The sequence below is a fragment of the Ceratotherium simum genome, chromosome 30 (assembly GCF_057802395.1).
Source record: "Ceratotherium simum simum isolate JZ-2026a chromosome 30, ASM5780239v1, whole genome shotgun sequence".
Taxonomy (NCBI): Eukaryota; Metazoa; Chordata; class Mammalia; order Perissodactyla; family Rhinocerotidae; genus Ceratotherium; species Ceratotherium simum.
Window position 1 is genome coordinate 18697910 of NC_141929.1, and position 14388 is coordinate 18712297.

Consider the following 14388-nt stretch of genomic DNA (forward strand, 5'->3'; position numbering starts at 1 on the left):
TGGTGTATAGGTCCGCACCTGGGATCCAAACCAGCAAACCCTGGGCAACCAAAGTAGAGTGCATGAACTTAACTGCTATGCCACTGGGCTGGTCCCAACCCATTTCGAGTGTATTTTCTGTTCCTACTGTTACTACAATACCTAACTTTTGTGTGTGTGTGTCAGGAAGATCAGCCCTGAGCTGCCAATCCTCCTCTTTTTGCTGAGGAAGACTGGCCCTGGGCTAACATCCGTGCCCATCTTCCTCTACTTTATATCTTCCTCTATTTTGTATGTGGGACGCCGCCACAACATGGCTTGATGAGCAGTGCGTAGGTCTGCATCCGGGATCCGAACCTGTGAACCCTGGGCCGCCAAAGCGGAGCACGTGGACTTAACCACTACGTCACCAGCCAGCCCATTTTCATTTATTTTAAACAAAAGATTTTCTTTATTTTATAATTTTATTTATTTTTTCCCCCAAAGCCCCAGTAGATAGTTGTGTGTCACAGCTGCACATCCTTCTAGTTGCTGTATGTGGGACGCAGCCTCAGCATGGCTGGAGAAGCGGTGCGTCGGTGTGCGCCCGGGATCCGAACCCGGACCGCCAGCAGGGGAGCGTGTGCACTTAACCACTAAGCCACGGGGCCAGCCCAGGTTGTCTTTGTTTTACCACTGCCTTTAGCACTGCCTTGTCAGAGAAGAACTTTTCCTCTACCCTCTTAGGTTGTGATATGGGGACACGTGAAGTAAACTGACAAAAGACAGATTAACAAGAGAAAAGACAGATTTTTATTCACATCCAAGGGAGTTCCCAGAAAAATGTCTCAAAGAGGTGGTTAGAATTTGGGGCTTATATGTCATCTTAATAGGGGAAGGGGAGGGAGAGAAAGGGCACTTACCAGAAAGCAAATGACTTTTAGGAAAGCTAAATGAGCCCATAGGAGAATAAGTGGGAGATAGATAGTGTTATGACAATTAGGTGATTCCTTATCCCAGTGGTGTCCTGGTTTCAAACTCCTGAGGAGGGTATTTATGAGTTGAATTCTTTGGGGAGGCTCTGCTTTTAGGCCGATAAGAGGAGTCCAGATAAAAACCTCTTCACAGTGGTATATTCTGGATCCTTTCATCCTTATTTCAACCTCCAGAAGCTCTTCACTATCTCTAGTCCCCTCCCCCGGCCAATTCATCATCCCTGCAAACAGATGCACTTTCACAGACCACCACTTTGGATCACATTCTGCTCAGAACACTTCAGTGGTTCTATCAGACCCACTAAATCCAGTCCAAAATGGAATGCTTGGCCTTTTCTCTCCTAAAAACCCGCTTTTGCTTAAGTGATTGTCTCCACCCAAAACTCCCTTTCTGTGCCCCTTATTCAATAATGAAAATAAAAGCTAACCTTTAACAGAGCACTATCATGAGCCAGGCACTCTTCTAAATGCTTTATACATATCAACTCAACTAGTGCTCATGACGACTCTATGAAGTGGATACAGTTATCCTCCTCTTGGAGGTAAGGAAACTGAGGTAGAGAAAGGTTAAGTAACTTGTCTAAGCTCACAGCTGGAAAGGACAGAACTAGGATTTGAACTCAGGCAGCGTGCCTCCAACGTCTTGGGGTCTTCACCACATACTGCCTTGTCAGTACCTGCAGAACCAGCGAGCGAGAAACAGAGGCACTGTTCTCCAGGCCTCCCATTGGCCAGGATCCTGGCTGGCTGCCGCTACCTTCCTTGTAGCCCTTTTCAGAAGTCACATTTCCCTGCTGGCACAGCCTTTTGCACATGGTAGGTACTGTGAAAACAGTTTAACTTTATTCTCTACAGAACAATTTAACTTTGTCTTCATTCTATTTTTCCCTTTTTTTTATTGTGATAAAATACACATGACATAAAATTTACCTTTTTGTGTGTGTGTGTGTGGGGGGTGTGTGTGTGTGAGGAAGATTAGCCCTGAGCTAACATCCGTTGCCAATCCTCCTGTTTTTTGCTGAGAAAGATTGGCCCTGGGCTAACATCCCTGCCCACCTTCCTCTACTTTATATATGGGACGCCGCCACAGCATGACTTGATAAGCGGTGCGTAGGTCTGCGCCGGGATCCGAACCTGCAAAACCCGGGCCGCTGAAGCAGAGCACGCAAACTTAACCACTATGCCACTGGGTTGGCCCCTAAAATTTACCATTTTTAAGTGTATAATGCAGTGGTGATAAGTACATTCACAGTGCTATGCGACCATCAACAGTACTCATCTGCAGAACTTTTTCATCACCCCAAACTGAAACTGTATCCATTAAAAAAATAACTCTCCATTCCCCTCTCCTCAGCCCCTGGTAACCTCTATACTACTTTCTGTCTCTATGAATTTGACTATTTTAGATACCACATCTAAATGGAATCATATGTGTCATTTTGTTTGATTTATTTCACTTATCATGTTTTCAAGGTTCACCCATGTTGTAGCATGTATCACAATTTCTCTCGTTTTTAAGGCTGAATGATATTCCATGGTATATATAAACCATTTGGTTTATCTACTCATCCATCAATGGACATTGGGTTGTTTCCATCTTTTAGCTATTATGAATAATGCTGCAATGAACATGGGTGTACAGATATCTGAGTCCCTGCTTTCAATTCTTTAGTGTTTATACCCAGAAGTGGAATTGCTGGATCATATGGTAATTCTATGTTTAGCTTTTTTAAGAACTGATATACTGTTTCCTACAGAGGTTGCACCATTTTACATTCCTACCAGCAATGCACAAGGGTTCCAATTTCTTCACATCCTTGCCAACTTTTTTTTTTTTATAATAGCCATCCTACTAAATGTGAAGTGGTATCTCATTGTGGTTTTGAATGCATTTCCCTAATGATGTTGAAGTCTTTTACAGTGTTTATTAGCCATTTGCATATCTTCTTTGAAGAAATTATTCAAATCCTTTGCCAATTGTTGAATTGGATTTTTTTTTGCTCAATTTTTAAAATATATTCTGGATAGTACTACCTTATCAGATATGATTTGCAAATATTTTCTCCCATTCTGTGGGTTACCTTTTTACTCTGTTGATGGTGTCCTTTGATGCATAAAAGTTTTCAATTTAATGAAGTCCAATTTATCTATTTTTTGTTACCTGTGCTTTTGGTCATATCCAAGAAATCATTGCCAAATCCAATGTTATGAAGCTTTTCCCTGTTTTCTTCTAAGAGTTTTACGGTTTTAGCCCTTACATTTAAGTGTTTGATCCATTTTCAGTTAACTTTTTTGTTTTTTTGAAGATTGGCCCTGAGCTAACATCGTTGCTAACATCTGTTGCCAATCTTCCTCTTTCTTTTTTTCTCCCCAGGGCCCCAGTGCATAGTTGTAGCTTTTCTACGTGGGACGCCGCCTCAGCATGGCTTGATGAGCGGTGAGTAGGTTCGTGCCCAGGATCCGAACTGGTGAACCCTAGGCCACCAAAGCAGAACCTGCTAACTTAACCGCTATGCCACCGGGCTGGCCCCGTTGTGAGTTAACTTTTGTATGTGGTGTTAGGTAAGGGTCCAGCTTCATTCTTCTGCATGTGGACACTCAATTTTCCCAGCACCATTTGTTGAAAACGCTGTCCTTTCCCCACAGAATGATCTCAGCAACCTGTTGAATACCATTTGACCATATATGAGAGGGTTCATTTCTGGTTTCCTTATTTCTACTCAACTTTTTATTCTGAAATATTTTAAACCCAAAGAAAAATTGAAAGAGTAGTACATGAGCACTTATATACATTTCACCTAGATTCGGTCATTGGGATCATTTTTCCACATTTGCTTTTGTGCTCTCTCTCTCGATATATGTTTTGTTGAACCATTTTTAAGTTAATTTCCAGACATCATAAGACTTTATCCCTAAATTCTTCATGATTTATCTCCTAAGTTTCCCTAGTGAACCGTCACTATTGTACCAAAGAAAATTAATATTCATTTGGGAATATCATAGGATCCATATTAAAATTTACCCAATTTCCAAAAAATGTATTTTAGTTTTTAATTTTCACTCCAGGATCCAATCAAGGTTCATACATTGGCAGTTTCTCAAAAAGCGAAACATAGAATTACCATATGACCCAGTAATTCTACTCCTAGGTATATATCCAGAAATGAAAACAGGGACTCAAAGTAGCACCTCCCCAGTCATGACAATCAAAACTATCTCCAGAAGTTGCCAACCGTCCCCTAGGGGAGGGGGCCACAGTCCTCCCTGCTGGATAACCACTGGCCTATGTTAACTTTGCTGACTGACTAAAGGTTGTTTGAAGCCCTGCTTCTGTCCCTCAGCTCAGCCCACAGCAGTCTCCCATTGACAAGGGAACTTAATTGGTTCCACCACATGCCATATGGATGGATCTTCTTCAAATAAAATAACCTTGTGAATGCAGTTTCCCCTCATTCTGCCCCAATAGAATGACACAAAGTTCTAAAGACATCATTTTAATATGAAGCTTCTTGGGGCCAGCCTGGTGGTGTAGCAGTTAAGTTTTAAGTGTGTGCACTCCGCTTCGGCGGCCCGGGGTTCGCAGGTACAGAACCCTGGACACATACTGACGCACTGCTTGTGAAGCCATGCTGTGGCGGCGTCCCATATAAAGTAGAGGACGATGGGCACAGATGTTAGCCCAGGGCCAGTCTTCCCCAGCAAAAAGAAGAGGATTGGTGACGGATGTTAGCTCAGGGCTGATCTTCCTCACACAAAAAAAAAAAAAAAAAAAAAAAAACAAAGAAAGAAAGAAAGAAAAAAAAGCTTCTTTCTCCATGTTTCAACTGAGCTCATCTACCATTAGTCTTGCCTGGAATTGTGGTGGTGTCAAATAAAACAAGTTTGACAATGATTTAACAAAATTCTTTAATACAATTTATAAAAATGAATATTTAAGAATAATTTTCTCAGTTTGAATTGTTTTCCTTTTCCACTCCCAAAGAAAATACAAAATTATCACCACCCACACACACGTACACTCAAAACCACAGTGACATTCTCTACACAGAACTATATTAGATAGAGTTTAAATTGCTGAAAAATCAAGACAATTCCAAGAAGTGATTGTAGGGATGATTTTTTTTCTTCTAAAGACAGTTGACAGACCATAAAGCAATTCAGATAAAATTCTTTTCTATGGTTGTCAAAAGTTTCTTAAAGATCGCTTTTCAACTGAAAGATCCAAATCAATGTTCCCCTACCTCCACCTCCCCTGGCTAACACCCTTCAAAGTAGTTTTTAGTTCCCGCTCATAAGAAAAAATTTGGATTTTTAATATCCTCAAGTTTTCTACGTACAGTTGGAATTTGGGGCAAATGTGTCCAGATCAGCTAGCATTTTCTGTAGATATCAACAAAGGCAGGCACTTGCAGATTCTGGGCGTCAGGTACAAACTGTAGTGTAAGGATTTTAGTAGGACATACATGTTGAGATTCCTCCATTCCTCCAGAATTTTCAGGGCTGGAGGTTAAACCACTTCAAACATCGCTAGCCTCAGTTTGGCAAATTGCCAAGCTCAATGACACTCTCTCCTGCCATCTCCAAGCCCCCTTTTCATGTTCCCCCTCTGCTGTGACAAGCCATCTTCTGTCTTTGGCTGCAGCACTTTAGGCACTATCCTGAGTCTTGGAATATATCACTCTTGTTTTAGTGATGAATGAACATGAACAGTTAAGTGGCACCTGAAAGCTCACATTTTCTGGTCAAGGCTCCCTGTTTAGAACTAAAGTATCTATAATGACATTCACATAACAAAGATTCTTAATCTGAACAGGTAAATGGATGGATGCCCATTTCAAGTTACATCCTCAGGAGATGGAAAAGGAAAACCGTTCAAGGTGTTAAGATATGGCCAGACTAAGACACAAGGCTATTGCCCTAAAAGGGCCCAATAATTTCTGCATCAGAGAACTCCTGTCCGGGACAATGTCAATTCAGAAGGAGTAAGAGTGGATATTAGAACATGGGACACCAGTGCAGTGACAGGAGAAGAAAAGGACACAATTTTTTATATATACAAAACAATAGGGCAGTTGACCCGTCCCCTTCCTTTTAAAAGTGAGACAAAGCCCTTAAGGAAATCTGCAAGTTGCTAGCAGAACCTTCTGAGGTTGAAGCTATTCTTCTGAAATATTAACATTTGGGGGTCTTCTGGACATCATCACCATGTAAAGGGTGATGAAAGAAAAAACAGATTCAACGAATAAGTCAAAATCTTTCTAACACACAGATTAGATCTATAAAGTGGAAATCCTAACTACCCTAACTACATCGCTGATCAGTCTCTCTTCCCCAGAAGCTCATCAAGTGAAGGGAGCTGAAAAACCTCCAGAAACATTATGCCTGCATTTGCCATCCCTTGAGTATAGGGACCCATCTCTTTCCCCTAGTCGTCCTCGCCACCTCCATACATGTCCGCCAGCTTCTTGAAGCGATTGCCCCACTCGTTCAGGTAGTCATAGTCCTGGTCTTGGTCCGACTCCGAGGAGTTCAGGGAGCTCAGAGTAGCAGCTTCGGAACCGCTTCCTTCATAGTCAAACACGAGCAGAGAGTCGTAAGGGGGGGCAGTGGGGTCACTATCAGCTGCCTTCAGGTTCTAAAGAAGAAGGAAGACAGTAGGATCTTTCAATGAAAGGAATCAGACAACTGTCATCTTAGGCAAGATGCCGTCTCTTGGTCCCTCAAGTGACATGCATGCACGACAATGCAACCATCCTATAGAACACCAGGAGCAATCAACAGCAACAAGGTAGATTTATACAAACTGGCATGGAAGACGGGCATGATATATTGTTGATGAGAAGAGAAAGTTACGGGAACATATGCAGAATGTAATGGTAATTATGTGTAGGCAAGGAAGATATAAGCACCAACCAACCAGGATGGACAGAGGCTGAGAACAATGAGGACAGTCATACTGGTCTAAAGCATTTCCTCCCAGAAAGGTCGGAAAGGATGAATGCCAAACTGTTAACAGTTAACTCGGATGAGTAGGGTTGGGGGAACAGAAGAAGGATTTGCATTTTTTCCCTTGATATACATTTCATAATTTATATTTTTAAAATAGCAAACATTTTTGTAATTAAAAAACGAAGCTACAATCAGATACAGTGACACACAAAGGAATGAGAATGGAGGAAAGGACCTGAAGTCAGATGTACCTAAAAGGGTTGATTTAAACTGGCCTTTCCTGTTCCCAATTTTCTCTAAGATCCAGATCCCGCTGGACTATTATCTTGCTTGGTTCTTTGCTCAACCCCAAACCAAATTCTTCCTCGTCTTACCCTAAGCTAATTAATTTAATGCCTTATTTCTCACCCTCCCTTGCAGACAGAGACAATCTTGTGACAGTTCTGGACAATAACATGTAGGATGAATTCCCTTCTTGCGTAACAGTTGACTAGAATCAAGATTTTTGCTCTCTGCTCTGCCATTCCTACTTCTTTACTGGAATACAGACATAAGGCCTAAAAGTGTAGCAACCATCTTGTATTTTATTTATTTATTTAAATTTTAATTTTTTATTTATTTATTTTTTTTGTGAGGAAGATCAGCCCTGAGCTAACATCCATGCTAATCCTCCTCTTTTTGCTGAGGAAGACCGGCTCTGAGCTAACATCTATTGCCAATCCTCCTCCTTTTTCTCCCCAAAGCCCCAGTAGATAGTTGTATGTCATAGCTGCACATCCTTCTAGTTGCTGTATGTGGGACGCCGCCTCAGCATGGCCAGACAAGTGGTGTGTCGGTGCGCGCCCGGGATCCAAACCCAGGCCGCCAGTAGCAGAGCGCATGCACTTAACCGCTAAGGCACGGGGCCGGCCCAAGCAACCATCTTGTGATCGTGAGGCAATAACCCTGAGAACAAGGACCTACGTGCTTGGATTATGTAGCAGAAAGGTAGAAAAGGCTGATGCACAAGCCTGGACTGTTTACCCCAGCCTTCTATTTGCACAAGGCAAATCTACCCATATTTAAGCTTCTGGTATTTATAGCTGAATGCATTTCTGACATATACAATATGGATGCTATTTTTATGACCCTCAGGTAGACTTGTGATACACATTTAACATTACATCCCAACCAGCTGTGGGATGCAGGGGAAAAGAGACCCATTAATGAAACCAAATTGGATCTGCTTTGAATCTCTTTAGTTTCATTTCTAGTTCCACTAAATCCATCCAAGCAATTCTTGATTTTGCCATATGGACTTCACAAAATCAGTAAGACCAATTGGAAGTGCCATTAGTTCTGAAATTCAGATGCAACACAAATAAAAAATAGAGCTTGGGCAAGGTGAAAATGTGGTAAAGGGAAGAATCTAAAGACTTTGTCTGACTTTTGACACAACTGCTCCTTTCTGAGTTTAGAGATGAGGTGAACCTTGGCTTTTGACTTTGCTTACTTACTTCATCAATAAAGTTTCCAATTTCATCAGGATTGGCAGGGCGGGGCCGATACTGGGGCACACTCATGATGGTTGGCGCCACATCATTGCGAATCACTTCGGGCCGAGCATCCAGGCCCCTGTGCAGCTGGCTCAAGTCAAAGTCCTTTAGAGAAAAAGGCACAAGCATAGCAAAGAGTAAAAAGAAACAGTCAGAAACACAGGGCTGTATTTGGTTTATAGACTATGGTATTGGATAATACCTTAACTAACAACTGTATATTTACGAGCATGGGCCATTGTAATCCGAAATGACTGTTTTCAACCTAAGAGTCTCCAAAATACCACTGGAAGAAAATATAGCATAAAAGGATTGTGAAGAGCTCTTGTGGGTATGGATGTAGACTTTGTCCCTTATTAACGTTTCATAGGGTATAATTATTAGATTATTATTCAGCAAATATTCACTCCCTTCCCAGCATACCCTCCACGAGAAGAACTGAAATCCATGAATGTTGGGCTTTGTTATGTGACTTGCTTGGGCCAATGGGACATTAACACGTGACACAGGCAAAGGCTATGCACTTTGGACTAGCCTGCTGGTACAAAGAATTGCCCAGGACAGTCCTGGACACAACTTGCAGCATAGAGCCATTCAGCCAAAGCCAGCTCAGATCAGCTGAGCTCCAGCCAACTTGCAGATTCTTGCAAGCCTAGCTGCCATAGATGGAATGTTTGTGTCCTCCCAGATTTCACATGGTGAAACCTAATCCCCAAGGTGGTGGTGTTTGGGGGTGGGGCTTTGGGGAGGTGACTAGGTCATGAGGGTGGGTGGAGCCCTTGGGAATAGGATTAGTGCCCGTTCCTTAAAGACACCCTAGGGGCCAGCCAGGTGTCACAGTGGTTAAGTGCATGAGCTCCACTTTGGCGGCCCAGGGTTCAGGTCCCTGGCGCACACCAACACACCGCTTGTCAAGCCATGCTGTGGCAGCGTCCCATATAAAGTGGAGGAAGATGGGCATGGATGTTAGCCCAGGGCCAATCGTCCTCAGCAAAAAGAGGAGGGTTGGCATTGGATGTTAGCTCAGGGCTGATCTTCCTCACAAAAAATAAAAAATAAATAAAATAAAATAAAAGACATCCTAGAGCTCCCTCGCCCTTTCCGCCGTGTGAGGACACAGTGAGAAGAACCATCTATGAACCAGGAGGCAGACCCTCACCAGACACCAAATCTGCTGGTGCCCTGATCTTGGACTTCCCAGCCTCCAGAACTGTGAGAAACGAACTTCTGTTGTTGATAAGCATGCAGTCTGTGGTATTTTGTTAGAGCAGACTGAGCAGACTAAGACCCTAGCTGAGATCAGCAATTGTCCAGCTAACCCACAAAGGCATGCTGATGGGTGTGTGCCACTGACATTCTGGGGTTGTTTGTTATACAGCATTACTGTGGTAACAGCTCACTGATACAGTTTATCTGGTACCCCCCAACTAGACTTAGAAGCACCTTGAAATCTGGAACCACATCTTATATTTCTCTATACCTCCTGTATGTTGTACAAAGCAAGCACTGAAATTCTGATCAATGGCTATTCTTCCAGACCACAGAGGTCAGCAAATGTGCCTCACTGCATGGCCTGAGTCAAAAGCAGGACACTGTGATGGGTCCCATGGTTTCCTTTCTAAATAGAATAGCTTTTCAAAAGTTCTCTGGAAAATTCCAGGGTAATGCAAGTTAAGACTGTCTACAAACTCAGGGAAAATAAATAAGGCCTAAAGATTTAACATCCTCAAAAAGCAAAAAACAGTTTGGCATAGTTAAAAACTCAAGGGAAACAAAATTAAAATGGATCAGTTGCTTTCTATCAAAGATAATTTGATTGAAGTCCATGTCCTGAGAATAGAGATGAGAGTAGGTTCTGCAGTCAGACCACCTACTTCTACTTCTCCCTAGCTGTGTGAGGTTGGGCAAGTTACTTAACTGCTCTGGGCCTCTGTTCATTCAACTGGGTGCAGAACAGTAAGCAATCAGTAAATGTTAGCAATGTTGTATTGATGATGATAGCCAATGACAACGTCTGTTTTCTTGGGTAAGGCCTTAAAAAAATAATACACAAAGTGACAGAGAGCTATGTCAAATGTCTGCCTTCTAATCATTGCTTCTTCCAAATAAAGAGAACACCATTAAGCTTTTTACCAGAGCTTTAAAAACGCACCTGGTCTTCTTCTCCACCTCCTTCTTCGTCATAGTAATAGACGTTGTCCCGGGTGTCATCTTCTGGGGGCAGTAAGGGCTCCTTGACAGCCCCTCTCCTCCGAAGAAACAGCAGAAGCAGGAGAATCAGGACTGGAGAGGGGAAGAGAACGCGATGAGAGCCACAGGTCAAGAAGGCCATAAGAAGCAGCTATCACAGAGTGCCACTGCCTTGCATACCAGGCAGATGGCTGTAAGACAACCCACATGGTGACGCTCACATTCCTGAAGTTAATATATGCAATGTAACACAGTGGACAATTATATATGAATTCAACTGTGCTCTGTAAGTGAGTCGAAAGCAATCAGTCATTTCCCAAAATCTGGGGGGAAGTGTTTCTGGCAAAGGAAATGGTAGGGGCAAAGGCCCTGAGATAGGAGCACGCTTGGTGTGATCAAGGAAAGGCGAGGCCAGCGTGGCTTAGCAGAGTGACCGAGGGGGAAATTAGTGGAGAGGAGGTCAGCGGGGCAGCAGAGACGTGTGGACCACTGGAAGGACTTTGGCTTTGATTCTGAGTGAGGTGGAGCCATTGAAGGTTTGTGAGCAGGGCTGGGTCAGCCTAAATGTGACTGATACACACTCATTATTGTTAATCAGCTACAGGATGTGAGGCGCAGATTATAAAATCGCCTGGTATATTCCTTATCTTAAGATAAAACATAAAAGCAAGCCTTAAAATCTCTTTAATTTCCAAGGTTTTCATCTGATCTTGGAATATTTCTAGGAGATATACGATTAACATTTACTTTTTTAAATATTAAACTATTTACTGTCAATGGAAAACAAATATGATTCAGTGTGTTTTCTTTCTAGATGTTTGTGCCCAAGTACCTATATATGACACCCTAGTAAAGCATTATTGCATTGAAATAAGAGGTTGCATAAACTTGGGGAAAAGATTTCTTAGAAGTACTCAACCTACCTATTGTTTCTGAAATCAGAAAGATTCCAAGACCTTATCCAGATAAGCAACATTAACTCCCTTGACCAGGAATACCGAGTACTTGCTAGGTGGGCCAAGGCCTGTCTCAGCATTGAGGATACAGCGCTGAAGACAACTCAAGGTGCAAACAGTCCCCATCCATGTGGAACTTAGAGCAAGTGAGAGCCAGAGGCAGGTTATTGTTTCCAAAAGGACGCTTCTTATCAAACATTAATTAAATGTTACTTAAAGGAAAGTAACCAAAATATAGCAGATTGTTATCACTTCAGGAAGCACCACCCCACCCCAGCATCCTCAGTGTCTGACACAAAACCTGGCGCAAAGTAAGCAATCAAATATTGATGGACTACACGAAAACCTTCATAGCCTGGTGTCTCTCTCCAACATGCTTTAGAAGTGTGAGTTGTGTGTTTGCCCATAAGGAACAAGAAGTCGGAAATCTGAATCCTGACATTGCTTCTGCTTTAAATGTTGTTCCACATTTGAACATTCGGAAATGTTGTGCTGGGCCCCCATATCTGATGAAATATACCCATAGCAAATTTAAGTAATGCTATTATTAAAAAGTCAATATTTTAAGTATAACTATTATCTTTAGTATTTTTCTCAGAATGACAGTACTAGTCAGTAACCACTTTCCCAAAGCATACTGGCCCATTCAAATATAATTTGGTGGGAAGTAAGTGGGCAGGCAGGGCTTCTGTTATGCATAGGACAGTGACTTAACCTAATCCCATGGGGGCAGTAGAGCCATGTAAATCCTGGAGGAACAAAGGTCCAGAAAGCTTGCTGAATTCTCAACAACACTCTCCTTCCTTCAGTTTTGAGAGGACACAGGCAGCAGAGAACAGGAGCAAATGGGATACACTACCAGCATTCCTGAAGGCCAAGAGATAACCCCTTCCCAAAGCTGCTGCAGCAGCAAGCAGCAAGATCAACACGCCCATGCGGAGTCTCAAGTGAAAGCCTCCGAGTTGATCCCACTGCTGCCTTTAAGAACTTTCTTCTTCTCCAGCCAGGTTGGCCTCCTCTCTGTCCTACACAGTCCAATCAAGCCTTCCTCTCTGTACCCTGGCTAGTGTGGGAACCTTCACGAATGCCCCTCTGACTATCTGGGTTCCACCAGCCCCTGTGGCCCAACCATCCTACCTATATCTTCCACCAAACCTTCCTTGAGACTCAATTACCAAGCAGCCCCCTCTTCCAACTGCAAAGGCATTCATGACCATTTCCAGCCCCTAATTATACACTATCTTTAAAAGTTTTCTAATTGACTTGCCATCACTAGCTTTTGGAAACCATAATGGCATCTGTGTCAACCCTAGGGATCAGTCTACAGGTGGGCTTGGGTGATACCAGTTTCAAGGACTATAACAGAAACTGCCAAATTTTCCCCAGTACCCTTTTTCCCCTTCCTCCTTTCAGTCACTGATACTCACTATTTACCCCACTCTCACCCCCTGCCAAGTGTTAAGTGGGCACATGGTTGCCCAGTTAAGAGCGGGAGCTTCCAATCTCCCTTGCAACTAGGTGTGGCTGTGTTTGGGCCAGTGGGATGTGAGTGGAGATGATAATGTGCAATTCCCAGATAAGTGCCTTCCACTCCGTCTGTCATCCCTTCTCCAGGATGGAATGTGGAGGTGGTGGTGGTGAGCTGGCTAGCTATGATCGTGCTGATGAGGACAGCAACCCCCCACAGCCTTGCTGCTCTGAGTATGGGTCCAAGGACCTGCAACATCAGCATCATCTGGGAACTAGTTGGAAATGCAGAATCTGAGGCCCCTCCCCAGATCTACTGGATCAGGATTCTCATTTTACAAAGAGGCACAGGTGATTTGTTTGCACTCGGGCTTGAGAAGCAATGCCCTGACGGATAAAAGAACAAAATAGGACTGGGTCCCTTGCTGACTTAATGGAACAGGGCTGCCTTCCAGTCTTCCACCACTTACTCTGAAACATTCAATAAGAGATAAACCTCTGACATTTTCAAAGTCAGAGGCTGAAACACTTGCCAGCTGTACTTACTTAGCAAAGCAAGGATGCCTCCAAGAATCCCCAGAACAGCAGAAACCGGCAATCCTGCTTCGGCATAAGGCATGTGCCTCTTACAGGTGTTGACAGCCCCTTCACAGTCACACACAATCACATCTAAGGTGGTCACTTGGTCTTTGTTCTGATTATCCGTGAGCTTGAGATTTATTTTGTAGTCACCCAACTCTAAGGCTTTCTTTGGCTTCAAAATGAGAGATTCATGGGCTGAAGGAAGCAACAAAAATAAACGATGAGACTGGGGGAGAAAAAAAAGTTCACTCTAGAATAAAATTATTAGGGAATTAAAGACATTCCAAAGCTGAGTAAAGAAAAAGAGCTGCCTGGGTTGTAGATTACTATGCAGTATGTCACAGAGTCAGGTACCAGGAGAGGAAAGGGACCTTTGGTGGAACGCCTCAAATGTAGAAGGGATGAGGAAACAAGCACCAAACAAAAAGGGTAACGTCTGGAAGAAGAGAAGAGAAATTCAGGAGGGGGAAGCAGCAGGGGAAGCATGGTGGTCGGAACAAAGTTTCCAAAATATGACTCAAGTTCCCACCTGGGTCATTGTACTCAATGGTCCAGTTAACACTTGCCCCATGTGTTAGTTCTGCTGTGAAGGGTGATGTGTTGGGGGGAAGATCAGGATCAATGATTTTGATGACACGAGGCTGTGGATCCTTCTGGCAGAAGTCCGTATTTCGAGGTTCTGGTATGGGGCCATTGTCATTCACATCGGAGAGGATCAGGAGAAGAGTTCCCGTTCCAGTAGCAAGTGGAGAACCT

The 14388-nt window shown here is 43.2% G+C and overlaps 1 protein-coding gene across 1 annotated transcript in view; it reads right to left on the minus strand.

Annotated features, from left to right (window-relative positions):
• Positions 1 to 4840: 4840 nt before the first annotated feature.
• Positions 4841 to 14388, minus strand: part of CDH1 (cadherin 1) — a 74766-nt gene continuing 65218 nt past the window's right edge. The window contains exons 12-16 of the mRNA XM_087420034.1: positions 14162 to 14386; positions 13597 to 13827; positions 10590 to 10720; positions 8399 to 8542; positions 4841 to 6588 (exon numbers count right to left, since the gene is read on the minus strand). Of these exons, the coding sequence (XP_087276160.1) occupies positions 6379 to 6588; positions 8399 to 8542; positions 10590 to 10720; positions 13597 to 13827; positions 14162 to 14386 (941 nt within the window). The 3' untranslated portion in view covers positions 4841 to 6378. The remainder of the gene's footprint in view (positions 6589 to 8398; positions 8543 to 10589; positions 10721 to 13596; positions 13828 to 14161; positions 14387 to 14388) is intronic.